Consider the following 15229-nt stretch of genomic DNA (forward strand, 5'->3'; position numbering starts at 1 on the left):
AATTTTTCCGAGCTAGAAAAAAGGAATTTTCCGTTCTAATGAGACATTGTCATTCAGATGTTTCCTGGTAGGGCTGAGCATCGGGCGGGTTCGGTCGGATTTGGGCCCATTTTGGCCCAACCGACCAAAACCGACTTGCTCATATACTGGCCCATTACCGACCGTAGACAACAACGGGTTTGTCGGGTTCGGTTTGGGCGGGTAGCCGGTTTATTCGGGCGGGTTGCAACGGATTGGGCCCAAAGGAAGTTTTTTGCCTTTTTTTTTCAAAAACGCGTTTTTCTACAAAAAAAAAACTTTTTTTAAGGATAAAAAGTATAGTGGGCTGCAACTTTTGACAGCCCGTGATCCAATTTATAGTTTAGGACTATTTTGGCTTTATTATTTTTGAAATCTGAATCAGTTACTAAAAAACTAATGGTACATTTATCCAAAAATGTCGAATAAAATTACTTCATTTGACTGCACAACAATTTTGAACTTACAAAAATCACATAAAATAATAATCCCAATCAAATACAAATTAATAATCATTTTACAAGTTGAAACAAGCATAACATCATCATCCCATTAAGTTTCTGGCTTCAAGCTCCTTTCAAACTTGTTTGGCAAGATTTTCGATCTCCTCTTTCTTTTCTACACTGAAAATGAAAAAAAAAAAACAGAATATTAGTGAGTTAAAATAATGTAAGATCAATTCAAGCTTGAACAACGAATAGACAAATACACAGCACAAAAAGAAACTTCCATCTAAGAACAAATTTACAAATAGATTCAGCTTATAGATCAAGTCAGTTTAGTTCAGATCAGTCAAGAACATACAGAGGTCAACAGATCTATTACTTCCACATATTTAAATATGGAACAACAATGTCAAAAAAATTCAATGAAAGATTACACCTTTACAAAGAATGGAAGAAATTTCAATGAAAGATTCAACCTTTAGTTGTTTACATAAAAAAATCATGGTCTTACACATTATCATGCACAATCAACTAATAAAAATCCAACCTTTACATGTTTGAAGGAAAAAAAATACGAACCTGTATGCTGAATGTGGTCATTGGCTTCATTGTTGAGTTAGCTCTGGAAAATGAACATTAATAGATCAGCAAAGAAAAATGTGCAAATGATATTTACATAACAATAAGCAACAAAGATGATAGACTAAAAGCAATCAAAAACAACACTTGAACACTTCAAACAACAGACACATAAAAATAAAATCTCTTTTTTTTACATAAATCAAAGAAGAATCAGATCTGCTATCATCTCCACTCTGATCAAATCAAAACCAAAACCAAATCAAAGAAAGTTAAAAGCTTTAGAGAAGCAAAGTCAGAAAGAGGTGCTCAGTGCTCACAATGAAAAGAAACAATCTTTAAAACAAGATAGCAAATATAGTAGTAAGAAAACCAAACTTTCTTGTTGTTGCTTAAAAATGAGGGATCTTTTGGGGGAAAAGGGAGAAAGGTATGAGCTTTCACATGCATAGTGAAAGAAAACTTTGCAGACTTCTAAAACTTCAAGAGAGGAATGAGAAAATATGGACCAAAAATGAGTGAAAGGGCGCTACAGCTTGGTGGAAGAGAAGGAACAAGAAGGAAAAATCAAGAAGGAGGAAGGAGAAATTGTAGGTTTTCTCTTTGTGTCTTTGAGTGAGATGCGCCGCACAAGAGAGAGGAACTGAGAAAGTGAGGAGTGTTAGGGTTTTCCTTTTTTTATAGAGTATATAAAGTGTGGATGGAGTGAGACGTGAACTACTCTGCCACTGCGCATGCTTTTCTCCAATAATACGGGTCGGGTTGGGTTTCGACGGGTTTTAAAAAATCAACCCGAACCCGACCGTTTATACCCAACTGGAACCTTGACAGGTTGACCCGTTACAATGTATCCGACCCGACCCGCCCGTTCATGCTGTTTTGGGCTCGGTTAAGTCGGGTTTGGGTCGGGTCGAATAAACCTGCTCAGCCCTAATAAAACTTATGTCAGCAACATCACAGTGCCAAAAAAAAAGTAAAAAGAGTAGCAACACTTTATTGTGATTTTAATTTTAGTATAAGATATCAATATCAATATATAAATTAAAATATTTATGTACTTAGATTAAATGACTTTTGATTCTCTATAAAATATTTTTTTCTGTTAATAAAATATTTCAAAATTTATATATTTCAAATTTATTTGAGCTCCCCCATAAATTTTGTTGAAGTTCGGCTACTGATTAATATCAAACTCATTTGTAAAATCAGAAAATTTCATATGAGCATTAATCCATCTTATTATCATATAGATCCAATGGAGTGAGTGCGAGTCATGATCAACTTGCTCATGCCTCGTGAAGGACAGAAGGAGGCATGCACATCAATGGTGGCAAGCTATCAACTGTGGAATCATTACTCTCAAGTCTCAAGTCTCAACGATATGAGGCCCACATCTCATCAATTGGGTTAAAGAACTTTGGCTACAACGTTTACAACTTTGGCCACATCTCATTAGTGGCAATGTCGTGAATAATGATCTATATTAACAAAAACTAAAATAAAGTGTAATGTCATGTACAAATTACAATTTACAAATCCTAATGCTTTTGGTGGGTTGGAAATGTCAAAAATTATTACTTTATTTTATCATATACTCACTCCATTTAAGAAATATTGTTATTTTATGTATCTTTCAAGTATTTCAAAATGTTTGCTATTTCAAAAAATCAGCTCATCTTTTCTAAATTTTTCTTTTTCCACTTATACCATTATTTAATAAATTTTCTCACACTTATCATATATAATTTTATCAAGCAACCACAACTTTTTTTTTTTTAAAGAACCACAACTCTTCTTTATTAATAACTACATTCTTCTCTATTTAATGTGAAATTTAATAGCTGCACATGTTACTACTAAAACTAAATAAAAGTATTTTAATAATATTGTACTCTTAATAATTGTCATTTTTTACTTTTTGTGTCACAACTTTAAGCAAACCATTTTTTAAAAAATAAAAGGAGTAGGCATGAAGTATGATAATGACAACATTATTCATAAAATAATTATCTATATTTAATTATGAGATTCATTTCTATGCACTGACAGTGTCAAAAATTTTACACAATCATTCAATCACAACCTTCTATTTCCTATTTTAAGTATTATTAAATTTAAAATTAATTATAAACTAACAAAATGAAGTGTTGTAATTAAATGATTGTGTAAAACTCATTTACATCGTCGGTGCATAGAAATTAATCTCTATAATTATTAACTTTAATTTTGAAACTATATTTAATTATTAACTAAAAAGATTGCAACTTGCATGTGTCAAGTGTCCCAATCACATTGCCCCTTTTTCTTTTCTAAGACGCTTCCCATTGTCTTGTTGTGAATTATTTATTTTTGTTAACATTGTCTTGTTGTGATTGTGATTGTTTTTTTTTTGTCAAAGGTTCATCGGATCGGATTGTTTTTGGTCAAATGTTGTGATTGTGATTTGTGAGTGAAATTACCGCTTAACGCATCATGGCCTGCAAGCTGGTCCAATTAGCTCCTGGTCCGCTCAGCACCAATTCAAAAATAAGTGGTCCAATTAAATGGAACCATATGCTCACTGTCATTTAGGAGTGTACAAGGGACGGGTTGGAACGGGTTTTGGTTAACCCTAACCCGGCCCTAAATATTGACCGGGTCAATTCTTAGTCCCTAACCCGTCCCTAGACCCGAAGCAACCTGATAATATGCGGGTCCAATTTAGGACGGGTCTATGTAGAACGGGACCGGGTTGACCCGAGGGACAATAAATCTAAGAGTATTTGATACTAATTGTAAAATTTAAAGATAATAACATACTAAAAGAGTTATAAGTGAGAACTATTTTTTAGAAGAAAGAACTTGAAATTATCCAATTCTTGCATAATCTATGTCATAATCTATTGCACTTGAGAGGTTCACATTTTGTTTGATATATTTGCACGTGTCACTCATTTTGTTTGATCTCTCTTCACTTGTCTCACATGTGCATTACATGATTTTCTCTTATTAAAGCATGAAAGTGTCCATCTTTTGACCAACGTTTATTTAATTCATAAGTTAGATGTTAAACATTTTCATCTCATCCACATGGTAAGATAAATTTGAGCACCATCTATCACATTTTGACCATTATAACAAATTGAAATCTTGTAAAATGTATATGTGGGACGGGCCGGGTGGCCCGAGTGCCAACCCGAACCCGACCCGACCTGAAGCCGGATAACTCTATGATCAACCCTAACCCGACATCTTTTAATGATCGGGCCGGGTTAACCCGGCCCTAAAGGCTTGGGCCGGGACGGGTTGGCAGGTAGGGCCGGGTCTTGTACACCCCTACTGTCATTGGCTCATTGCTGCTAAATAGCTGCCTAAATATGAACTTTATTTTATTTAATTAATAAATATATTCAGTTTTTAATATATTATCTGATATTTTTTATGATTTAAATATATTATCTAGAAAAAAAATGCTACTTAACTATTTTTTTATAGGCAAATGTTAGTGGTTAGTTGTTAGTAATTACAAATGTTCATCTTCAGGGTTCGAACCCTAGACCTCCAACACCTATTGAAATATATACACCATTTTTTTTTTGCTACTTAACTATTTAGCAAATGGAAAATGCTACCATACCTCAATTGTATCATACCTTAGTGACTTGGACCAATCAAAAATATTTGATAATTAAAATTGTCAGGTTGGGTTAAGTTAAATTAGTGTGGTTAACATTAATGAACATTACCAAATTGAACATTAAATGAGAAGATAGGGAAAATAGAGATTGTTGAAGTTTCCAGAAGAGGGAAAATAGAGAGGCATTGTTGAAAGGAGGGTTAGGGTTCATCGGATGGGTTGTTGTTGATCGTCGACAGCGTCAATGACTTGCTTGGTTTTTGGCGGTGACTTCATCGTGAAGCGTCTTCATCGTCAACGTGGTAAGCCCCAAGTTAACTTAACCAAACTTAAGTTGTATTAACCGGGGAATTAGTCATTAAACATTTTGTTTGGTTTATTTCATTTTGCTTGGAACTTAAGCGTGCCAATGTGTCTTGCTTCATCATGAAACTATGCACATCGTAGGGCCCACTATGTGGCTGCTTTATGACGGACACAATTTCTCTGTTAAGATAATAATGTTTGAGTTGAGTATGACCTGTATGAGTGAAAAATTATTCATAAGTATTTAATGCAATTCAATATATTCATAAGAACTTGAACTCAATATCTTTATTTAAGTTAAAATAACTATGGTATAGGATAATAAAAAAAGCTAAAATAACTTTATATCAACTTATGCAATTGTATTCATAATGAGTTGTACGATTGTATCTAATATTTCTACTTAAGATAGAATAATTTTGTGTCAGCTTAATTTTGTGTCACGCCAAGTAGGATGCTGACGTGACATTTAACAGCCATGTCGTCCTTTTTTAACAAAGGGGCAAACGGTGCACATTTGTGAAATATGGAGGGTACAAACATAGACGAAAAAGAGTAAGTTGGCATTTGCACAAACTTAATACATTAGGGGCATAAAATGCTTTTAAGCCTATATTATATATGTGAAATATTTGTAACATTTATAGTCACTGTCCGTTGTTTCATATGTCCATTTTGTAGAGATTCATGATCAAGTGGTTTTTTTTATGAATAAGTGATTATATATATATGAGTGAATTTTATCGAACAATTTAATAAAGTGCTTATCATAATAAGAATCTATTGCATAAATATTTTTTCATAAGCCAATTTGACAAAATTATTGAAATAATCTCAAAATAATTTAGTAGATATAAATATCTTATAAAAATAAACTCATAAAGCATTAATGTAAATTCTTCCAAACATTTATATAAGTGTTATATTATAAATTAAGTTGGAATAATACTTCATCTATTCCTAATCTTTTAGAGACATACATACTTGAGTGGCCCTTTATATACTAAATTTCAGAAATATTTTTTTTTTTCCTGAAATTTTATTACTCCATTCTATAATTTAGTACAGATATGTCACTAAGATTTTGGTATAAATAGAAGCACTTCGCTAAAATCTAAACTTCTCAATTAATTTGAACTTCAGGATTTATTTTTATGAATAAAGGACTTCAATGTCAATCTATCCTAGAGATAAATATTCAAATTTGCAAGACTGTCTGGCACATATGTGACACAAGCTGAGCCACATCCACTACTAATCGTTTAATGCCAGCTCATCATTCAGAAAGTTGAAGACAAATGTCAAAGCGTCAAAGATAAAGTCAGAATGCAACCAGTTGCCAAGGATTCAAACGAGATCACGCCTTGAAGCACGCTGAACAAAGAGAAAAAGTACAACATGTCAACATCAAATTTCCAAATTGTCTCACTTCTGAGAAGTAGCCAAAGTCTACTGTCACCTACTAGCTGATAAGATTCACATTTTCGACAAAAGGACAGACTTAAACAGTAGCATGCATTTAATGCATCTACCAACCGGAGCCATTTGAATCAATGGATGAATTTATCTCACAACGGCCATAACAACAGTTGGATTTGTCTGACAACGGCTACAACAAATGCAAGCAAGTATTTAAGGCGATTCTTAAGAAAGAAGAAGTAGAAGAGTTAAGACCGAAAGAACAAGAACACCAAACATTCATTCCTTCATTCTCCTAAGCATTCAAAGCGGCTTTTGAACCCTAGTAGTATAGTTTTTTGTTGGAAATTACAGCTTTGGGGTACTTTTTCTTTTATTTACCAATCTAGTATAAATCGCCACTGTCAGTGGCGATTCTATTTATTTTTTTTAATTTTTTTAAAGAATCGCCAATAGCATTGGCGTTTTCTTATTTTTTATTTTTGTTTTTCTGACAAGCGCCAACTATGTTGGCGTTTCTTACCTTTTTGTTTTTTTTAAATCACCCACACGTTTTTTTAATTTTTTTTAAATTAGTAATTAAAATGGTATTTAATCAATTGATACTCACACACAATTTTGTGTCATTACTCACTTTTGCAGCACTTTAATCATAAATATTTGAACCGATATTTAAAGATAAACATATGCATTGCATAGTTTAGTTGGGGATGAAGAGTATTGGCCATCTTACTCAAGCCCTAATTGCATGCTTAGGCGAGAACTTGTCGGTAGACCAAATAATTTATTATCAAAGTGCTGCAAAAAAAATCAATTGATTAAATACCATTTTAATTACTAATTTAAAAAAAAATTAAAAATGTGTGGGCGATTTAAAAATAAATAAAAAGGTAAAAAACGTCATAGTTGGCGATTGTCAGAAAAAAACAAAAATAAAAAATAAGAAAACGCCAACATGGTTGGCGATTTATATAAAAAACGAAAAAAAAAATTGAAAACGCCAATGCTATTGGCGATTCTTTAAAAAAAATAAATAGAATCGCCACTGACAGTGGCGATTTATACTAGATTGGTAAATAAATAAAAAAGTACCCCAAAACTGTAATTTCCAAAAAAAACTATACTTCTAGGGTACAAAAGCCCATTCAAAGCTCTTCAAGTTCACAGCAGAAATTCTTTTAGTGTCAAATCCTCGACCACCAAATCTGCAAGAAAAGAGAGACAGAACCTAGATCCTTAGTGACATATCTGTACCAAAAAATAAAATCATAATATAAACCTAAACTTAAATAAATCTATGAACTAAATTCAAATTAAACATATAATCTTCATCACTATTCTTTCAATCTCCATCTCAAAAACAAAACCCAGACAAAATCAACCTCTTCTTCTTTTTTTGAGAGAAAAATCAAATGTCATACGTCCAAGAAGATTCACTACTGGAAGAGAGTAACTGCATTTATGAGGTTATCTCCTAGTCTACACAAGTGCCAAACACGATCCCACTACCATGGTTCAAAAAGCGCTAAAAGGAAGTAAGTTTCCTATGAACAGTAATTCCACTCTTGTTAGACCATCTCCAATGGTGTTGAATTGAGGGTGTTTAATGTTGAAAGGGGTGTGTAATGGTGTTTAAATAAAGTGTTGAAAGTTGAAAGGAGGAGAGAGGAGTTGAAAAAATTAAACATAGTTGAAACCTGCGTGTGGGACCCAGTGGAGAGAGAGAGGGGCTGCAGATCAACACGTGGCTCCGTTTGATTGGTCCGAGCGATTTTCATTTATCCTAATCTTTCCAACTCAATTATTTCATTCAAAAAAAAATTTAAAAATATAATTTTTTTACCAAAATTCATGATTTTTTTTTCCTCTATAAATAGAGACTTGGTTCGTTTGATTTGGACACAGAAAAAAAAAATCAAGTTTTCCATCATATTATTCATCTTATTATCTTTCTATTATCCCTTTGCGTTAAAAAAATATTACGTTAATTTAATTTAATTTAAAAAAATAAAAAAACATTAAATTAAATTAAATCGATAATAGTTTATTTAATTTAATTTTATAGAAAATTTTAATTTTATGAAATAATAAAAAGAAAAATATAAAATTAAATCAAAATATGAAATAAAAAAAGTGGTGGGGTAGGGTGTTGAATGAAAAACCATTGAAGTGGGTAAAAGTTGAATGAAGTGTTGAACTGGAGAGAGAAGGTGATGTGGAGTGTTGGGAAGAGAAAAAGTGGAGTGTTGAGGGTGTTGAATGTTGAAACCATTGGAGATAGTCTTAGCTAAAAGCTTCTTCATATAGTACTTGGAAGTTGTACTTGCGGGACAGATTAATTGATTTTCTTTTCTTCTCAGGTATATAATCAATTGATCATTCTGAAAATCCACGCCTCACAAACCAATCTGCAGTACGAGTTGTCAGTAAGAAAAGCATGTCGAACCCAAACCAATCTTCTTCTGCCTGTGGTTAGGGTTCTGGATCCCGAGGATTAAGAATCAGGATTTTATGAGAGTGAAATGGGTTTTTCTCTGAGCTTGATCTGTCAGAGTGCTATAGCAGTGTTGTTGCGGTGGTGGTGACTGGTGAGGAATTGTTATGAGAGGGGAGAAGATGGAGGGGTTGAAGATGGTGAGGTTCTCAAATTAGGATTAGGTTTAGTTTTTTTTTTTTTGACATAAGGATTAGGTTTAGTTTTAATTAGATTTAGGTTTTATTTTTTAGAAAATGAGTTGGAAATAAAATAAAATGAAAAATATTAATTGGTATTTGAAATAAAATGATAAAAGCCACGTGAAATTGGTGACTAGGATAAAACAGAATTGCTGATAAAAGCCACGTGAAATTGTTGACTAGAATAAAAGCCACGTGAAATTGCTGACTAGGATAAAAGCCACGTGAAATTGCTGACCGCCTTTGTCCTCAATTGAATTAAAAAAAAATTCTAGAGACCCAATTTGATATAAAAACTTTTAAGGAATTGAAACTGATTCCCTTTACAATTTTATTTTATGGGTCATTTGAACATTTAAGCCTACATATTATATCTAGCTAGGAGCAGCAACATTTGACTCCAATATCACAATTTGGAACACAAGCACAATGACCACTCGTATAACCGGCGCCCATCGCCTTACAAAATTCTTTACATGTATCTTCATCAGTACACGATGTATATTCGAAAAAACAATTCTTCTCATCCAGCTGAGGTGAATTTCCTAGATTGACAATTTTTCCTGCAATTAGTAAAATGATATTAGAGAAATATAATTAGAAACTTTATATTGTAGAATAAAATAGTTCATATATCATCCATCCATGAGTTATAATATTTCAAAATAACAAAAAACAACAATTTGTGTATAACATGTGGAATGATAATTTTTGGAGAAGAGTAAATTTCTCCTTAATGAAATTCTTAAATTATTAAATCTAATAATATTATCTTTTACTTTGTAGTTTCTATAATAGAAATAAAAAATATATGAATAAAAAAGTTAAAGAAAAAATACTTTCTATTTTTTTGGAACAATTAATAAATTTGAAATGAAAAGGGGACCAGACCAAGAAAGAATTAAAAACTCGCTGACACATAGACAGTGATATATATACAATTTTTCTATACCAATATAATAGAGTGAATGTAAATATGTAATGATGTTTTGGTCGTTTTTTGTTTTCAATTTTACAAGGGAAAACAAAACCTTCAAAATATGCTTTTTATATTTTTGTTACCTGAAGCGAGAGAAGACGTAATGCATAGAACTGCCAAAAGAAACCAGAAATAGTTGATTTTGGTAGCCATTCTTCTCTCTTGAAAAATAGACAGAGTTAGTCTGTGCTTTGGTGTTGTGCTTTGATGCAGTGATCCTAGAGGCTATTTAACATGTTCATGCAAATTAATGAAATAAATCCTTCCAAAAATAAATTTGAGAAAAAATCAACTATGTAAAATCGAGTAAAAACAATTAATCAATGAATCAGAAATATAGGCAAATTAACGGAATAAATCGTGGAAAAGTAATGCTGTCAATCTTTTCTTGGTTAAATTTTCTCCTGTAACAAAAAAAAAATCTTTTTTCGATTACAAGACTATAATTAGATTGATACTGCTATCAATCTAATAAAAAAAATTAATGAAAGCAATAAACCTATCTATCTATATACAGATGTAAAGCAGAATTGAAAAAATAAAATTAATCACATTAGCAATAAAAGAATTAAACACATTAAGAAAGACTACAAAGTCATAAATTAAAAATAATTTGTTATCAACTTTTGAGTTTCTTATAAAATAATAATTAGTTAAGTATTAATTAAAAATAGTTAGAATTTTAATTATTAATAATTATTATCTAGTTTTGGACTTGTAAATAATTTATAAAAGTGTAATCTATTAAAAAATTAGAAAGAAAATATACAATAATCTTAGACTCTGCATGCAGTCGGGTTTTGACACTTCTTTCCTGTAATTTGTTATAAAGGCAACAAGATATACTAGACGTTAATATGAACTTCATACGATTTTACAAGCAAACCAAAATAGTCCGGGCAAGGATTTGGTCTACCTTCAAAAATCAACATATTCACCTCTTTTAAAATATGTTGACATCTAGTTTCAAAAAAAAAAAAAAAAATATGTTGCCATCTTAAAAACTAAATATTTTTTTTTTAAAGTGAACTGAAATAATATTAAGGGCCAACCGGCCTAGAAGCAATTACATCCAAATCAACCAAACCAGAAACGACATCAGGAGCCTCTTCCACCCATACACAATCCGCATAAGTGGAAGCGTTCTTAGCCAGAAAGTCTGCAACTGAATTACCAGAACGTCTAACAAACGACAAAGAAAAAACATCAAAAAATGGAACTAAAGAGCGACAATCTCCAATGATGGTGTCCAAGTAAGATCTCCCCACTGTACCGTTCTGCCACCACTGATATAACTGAAGACAATCCGTCACTAAACAGACACGACGAAAACCAAGCTTCTTGCCAGCCGTAAAGTCCACCTCAACCCGCTCGCTTCTGCCAACAGAGACGAAAGAACTGGGACCGGATGGGAGGTTGCAGCAGCCATGATCTCCCCAAGACGGTTGCGGGCAACCATCCCCAATCCCGCTCCCATACCATCCACAAATGAAGCATCAAAGTTTAGCTTAATCACCCTTCCCTGTGGCCTCCTCCACACCGCTTTGGTCCCTCCCCGCTCCTCACGCACCGCCGGAGAAATTGGTACCAATAGCCCCAAGGCCCGATCAATAACATCCCCATCAACCAATCTCCCACTCAGAAAAATCACCCTATTCCTCACATCCCAAATGCTGTACACCAAAGACTGACACATCTCCACCACCTCGGATTCATGCTGCTAGAGAATAATGTGCCAAAAAACCTGGAAAGATGCAAAATGTTCAACTCTAAAGGAGAGAGGGGACACATACCAAATTGCCATGGCCGCCGGACATCTCAAAAAGATATGATCAATGGTCTCTCGCTCGTGTCCGCAAAGGGAGCACCCCGGATCCGTATCTACATGGCGGCGGAAGAGCTGGTCGCGAACCGGAAGAAAGCCACGGATAGCTCGCCAAGCGGTCTCCTTACACCTCGGTAATGCATTGGTTGCCCAGAATTTCCGCCAAAGCTTGGGCTACAACGTCGAACCCGCTGTGGAAGAGGACGTAGCCACCTCCAAGGCTAACAAGCCGCACACATAATTATAACCCGTCTTAGATGTATACTGCCCTGTCGTGGTGTGAGGCCATGCAAGGACATCATCACCACCGTGCGCCCCCAATGGGAGAGCTAGAATATAAGCTGCTGTTGTAGGATGGAAAACTTCCTCCACCACGTCCCTTCTCCACCTGTTTGGGCCCTTATCAATCAAATCTGAGACCATGACAATGCCAAGGCTATCCACCACATCATGCCGGTAAGTGAGTGGCACACCATTTGGCAACCATTTATCCGTCCAAGCATGAACCTTTGAACCATCTCCTATACGCCACGCCCACCTCTCTCAAAAATCCAACTAGCTTTCAATATACTAGACCAAGCATAACTTGGCCTATACCCTTTTTTGGCTCCCAAAATCGATCCCCTCGGGAAATACACACCACTGAAAACACGGGCAAGCAAGGTGTCAGGTTGAGTATAGACTCTCCACCAGTTCTTTGCCACTAGGGATAAATTAAAGGACTTAAAATCTCTGAAACTTAGGCCACCATCAGCTTTATTCCTGCAAAGGTTTTCCCACCCCGTCCAGTGCAAACCACGCCTGGTAACATCACCACTCTAGAAAAACCTGGATATCATGCTGTCTATCTCTGCACAAATACCATCTGGTAAGATAAAACAAGACATAACATATGAGGGGATAGCCTGAGCCACCGCTTTAATTAAAACTTCTCTACCTGCCCTCGAGAGGGCCTTTTCTTTCCACCCCTTTAATTTCTTCCAAACACGTTCTTTGACAAAATTAAAAATTTGTACTTTCGACTTACCAATAACAGTTGGCAACCCCAGATATTTGTCATAGCTCTCGACCGCCTTAACATTCAATAGTTGTTTTAGCTCATCAAATATATTATCAGTCACATTTCGGCTTACTAAGAGCATGGACTTATCTAGGTTGATAACTTGTCCGGAAGCTCGCTCGTACGTAGCTACAATAGCCTGTAAAGTTCTTGCCTCATCCACATTTGCCCTAGCAAACACAATGCTATCGTCTGCAAAGAGTAAATGAGATATAACAGGTGCCGCTCTGGCAACACGGATACCACTCAGGTTTGCAGACAAGACAGCTCTTTCAACCAAAGCTGAAAAAACCTCCCCACACAAAATAAATAAGTAAGGTGATAAAGGGTCCCCTTGCCGTAAGCCACGACCTGGGCTGAAAACAGTTTCGGGGTTACCATTAAGCATAATAGAAAAAGAAACAGTTGAGACACATCTCATAATCAAACTCACCCAATTCTGTGGAAACCCCATCTTTTCCATCACGGATCGCAAAAAGGACCATTCAATTCGGTCATAGGCTTTCGCCATGTCTAATTTCAGAGCCATAATGTCATTCCGGCCAGTAATTTCCTTCTTCATGTAGTGAAAACACTCATGGGCAATAAGAGCATTATCTGTTATCAGCCTATTATGCACAAAGGCACTTTGTGCTTCACAAATTAAATCAGGCAAAATTAATTTCAATCTATTGGCAATCGTTTTTGTCACTATTTTGAAAATTACATTACATAAACTGATAGGTCTAAATTGGGTTGCATGTTCCGCCTTTTTTATCTTAGGAATAAGAACAAGTAAAGTATGATTGATGTTACCTAGTGATGCTTGACCCTGAAGAATCTGTAGGCAGAACCGCGCTACATCATCTCCAATCACGCCCCAAATTTTTTTATAGAAAAGAGCCGGAAAGTCATCAATCCCTGGAGCCTTTGTCGGGTGCATTTGAAATAAAGCCGCCTCCACCTCTTCCTTCGTGAAAGGGTCCGATAAGACAGCTAAGTGAGCCTGTGTTATCCTTCCCGATACCAGATTAGTGGCCTCCTCAATTCCTGATGGGTGTGATGTTGCAAAAAGTTGCATAAAATAGTCCATAAGGACATTGGAAATATCTCTATCGTCCTCAAACTCTCTCCCGCGGTCATCTTTGATCAACTCTATCATGTTCCTCTTCCTTCTCTGGGACGCTTTCTGATGGAAGAAACTTGTGTTTTTGTCTCCTTTCTGAAGCCAAGTAGCTCTAGAGCGCTGACTCCACCAAAGCTCTTCTTGCGCCAAGAGAGCCTCAAGCTCCTTTTCTGCCTCATGAGTTTCCTTAATCACCTGCTCATTCTGAATCTGGCGTTGTAAATCCTGGAGCAAACTTTGTTTATCTGAAATTTTCCGGGGGAGAACACCAAATTTTTTCCGCCCCTAGTCATCAAGCACTCCACTCACTTCTGTGAATTTTGCCAAAACATTTGTTGTATCCCGGCACCAAGTCTCCGTGATAATCTCCATGCACTCCTCCCCTTCTCTCAACCATAGTTCCTCAAAGCGGAACATATGAGCTCGCTTTGATTCCTTCTGAGCCCTGCAGGAACCACAAGTTAGTAAAATAGGATTATGATCAGAATGGTACCTCGGAAGATGGGACACCACCGTCACCGGCCAAAGCGCATCCCAAGCGTCATTTGTTAGGGCATAGTCCAACCGCTCCTGAATAGTTCTCGGAGCCACACGTTTATTTGACCACGTGTAACGGTAACCTGTGAAATCTACCTCATGCAAACCCAGCTGAGCACACACTTGGGTCACCTTCTGGAGATGTCGCAAGTCAGGGAGGTCACCTCCTAGCTTATCTCTCGGAGAAAGAATATCATTAAAGTCACCAATAACCAAACAAGGGCGTGACACATCTGAATGCAAACGAGTCACAAAATTCCAAGTTTGTTCTTTTAACCGGTCGTCCGGAAATCCATACACAAAAATAACAGTCATCGGATGCTTGTCCTCAGGATGCAAAATAGTACATAGAATGTGATTAAGAGAAGCCTCCAAAATGTCCACCTGGAGCTCTTGTCTCCACCATAAGCATAGGCCACCCGCTCTAGAATGTCCATGCCCCGCACATTGAACTGGAAAAATGTTTGTCAACCCTCCCATGCCCCTCTGATTTGCTGTCTCTGTCGTATACCATTTTGTCTCCATAGCAAACACCACGTCGGGATCTTTTGAACGAACAAGCCTCTTCAAGGCTTTAACTGCCGGCTGGTTCCCAAGCCCCCGGCAGTTCCAAGCTAGGATATAAAAAACTAAACTGACATGTGGAATAATGTATTTAAAAGA

At 35.5% G+C, this 15229-nt stretch overlaps 1 protein-coding gene and 1 long non-coding RNA gene across 2 annotated transcripts; both read right to left on the reverse strand.

Moving 5' to 3' along the window:
- Window positions 1-439: 439 nt before the first annotated feature.
- Window positions 440-1953, reverse strand: LOC130732031 (uncharacterized). The gene is made up of 2 exons (XR_009016923.1): window positions 1044-1953; window positions 440-641 (listed from the first exon to the last, which is right to left on the reverse strand). It is a non-coding gene; the product is annotated as an uncharacterized LOC130732031 (long non-coding RNA).
- A 9126-nt stretch (window positions 1954-11079) lies between these two features.
- LOC130745626 (uncharacterized) lies at window positions 11080-15091 on the reverse strand. Its single transcript, XM_057597981.1, has 7 exons — window positions 14523-15091; window positions 14339-14474; window positions 12892-14239; window positions 12693-12729; window positions 12078-12402; window positions 11401-11759; window positions 11080-11221 (listed from the first exon to the last, which is right to left on the reverse strand). The coding sequence occupies exons 1-7, from the start codon at window positions 15089-15091 to the stop codon at window positions 11080-11082; spliced, it is 2916 nt and encodes a 971-aa protein (XP_057453964.1).
- Window positions 15092-15229: the final 138 nt, after the last annotated feature.

Source organism: Lotus japonicus, chromosome 1 (assembly GCF_012489685.1).
Source record: "Lotus japonicus ecotype B-129 chromosome 1, LjGifu_v1.2".
Classification (NCBI taxonomy): Eukaryota; Viridiplantae; Streptophyta; class Magnoliopsida; order Fabales; family Fabaceae; genus Lotus; species Lotus japonicus.

Excerpts from the sequence above, each read along its gene's own strand:
- LOC130745626 (XM_057597981.1), bottom strand. The coding sequence starts at position 15,091 with ATGGAGACAAAATGGTATACGACAGAGACAGCAAATCAGAGGGGCATG. Across the intron at positions 12,403-12,692 it reads ATAGACAGCATGATATCCAG|GTGGGCGTGGCGTATAGGAG; the intron begins GTTTTTCTAGAG and ends TTTTTGAGAGAG. Across the intron at positions 11,760-12,077 it reads GCGGCTTGTTAGCCTTGGAG|CAGCATGAATCCGAGGTGGT; the intron begins GTGGCTACGTCC and ends ATTATTCTCTAG.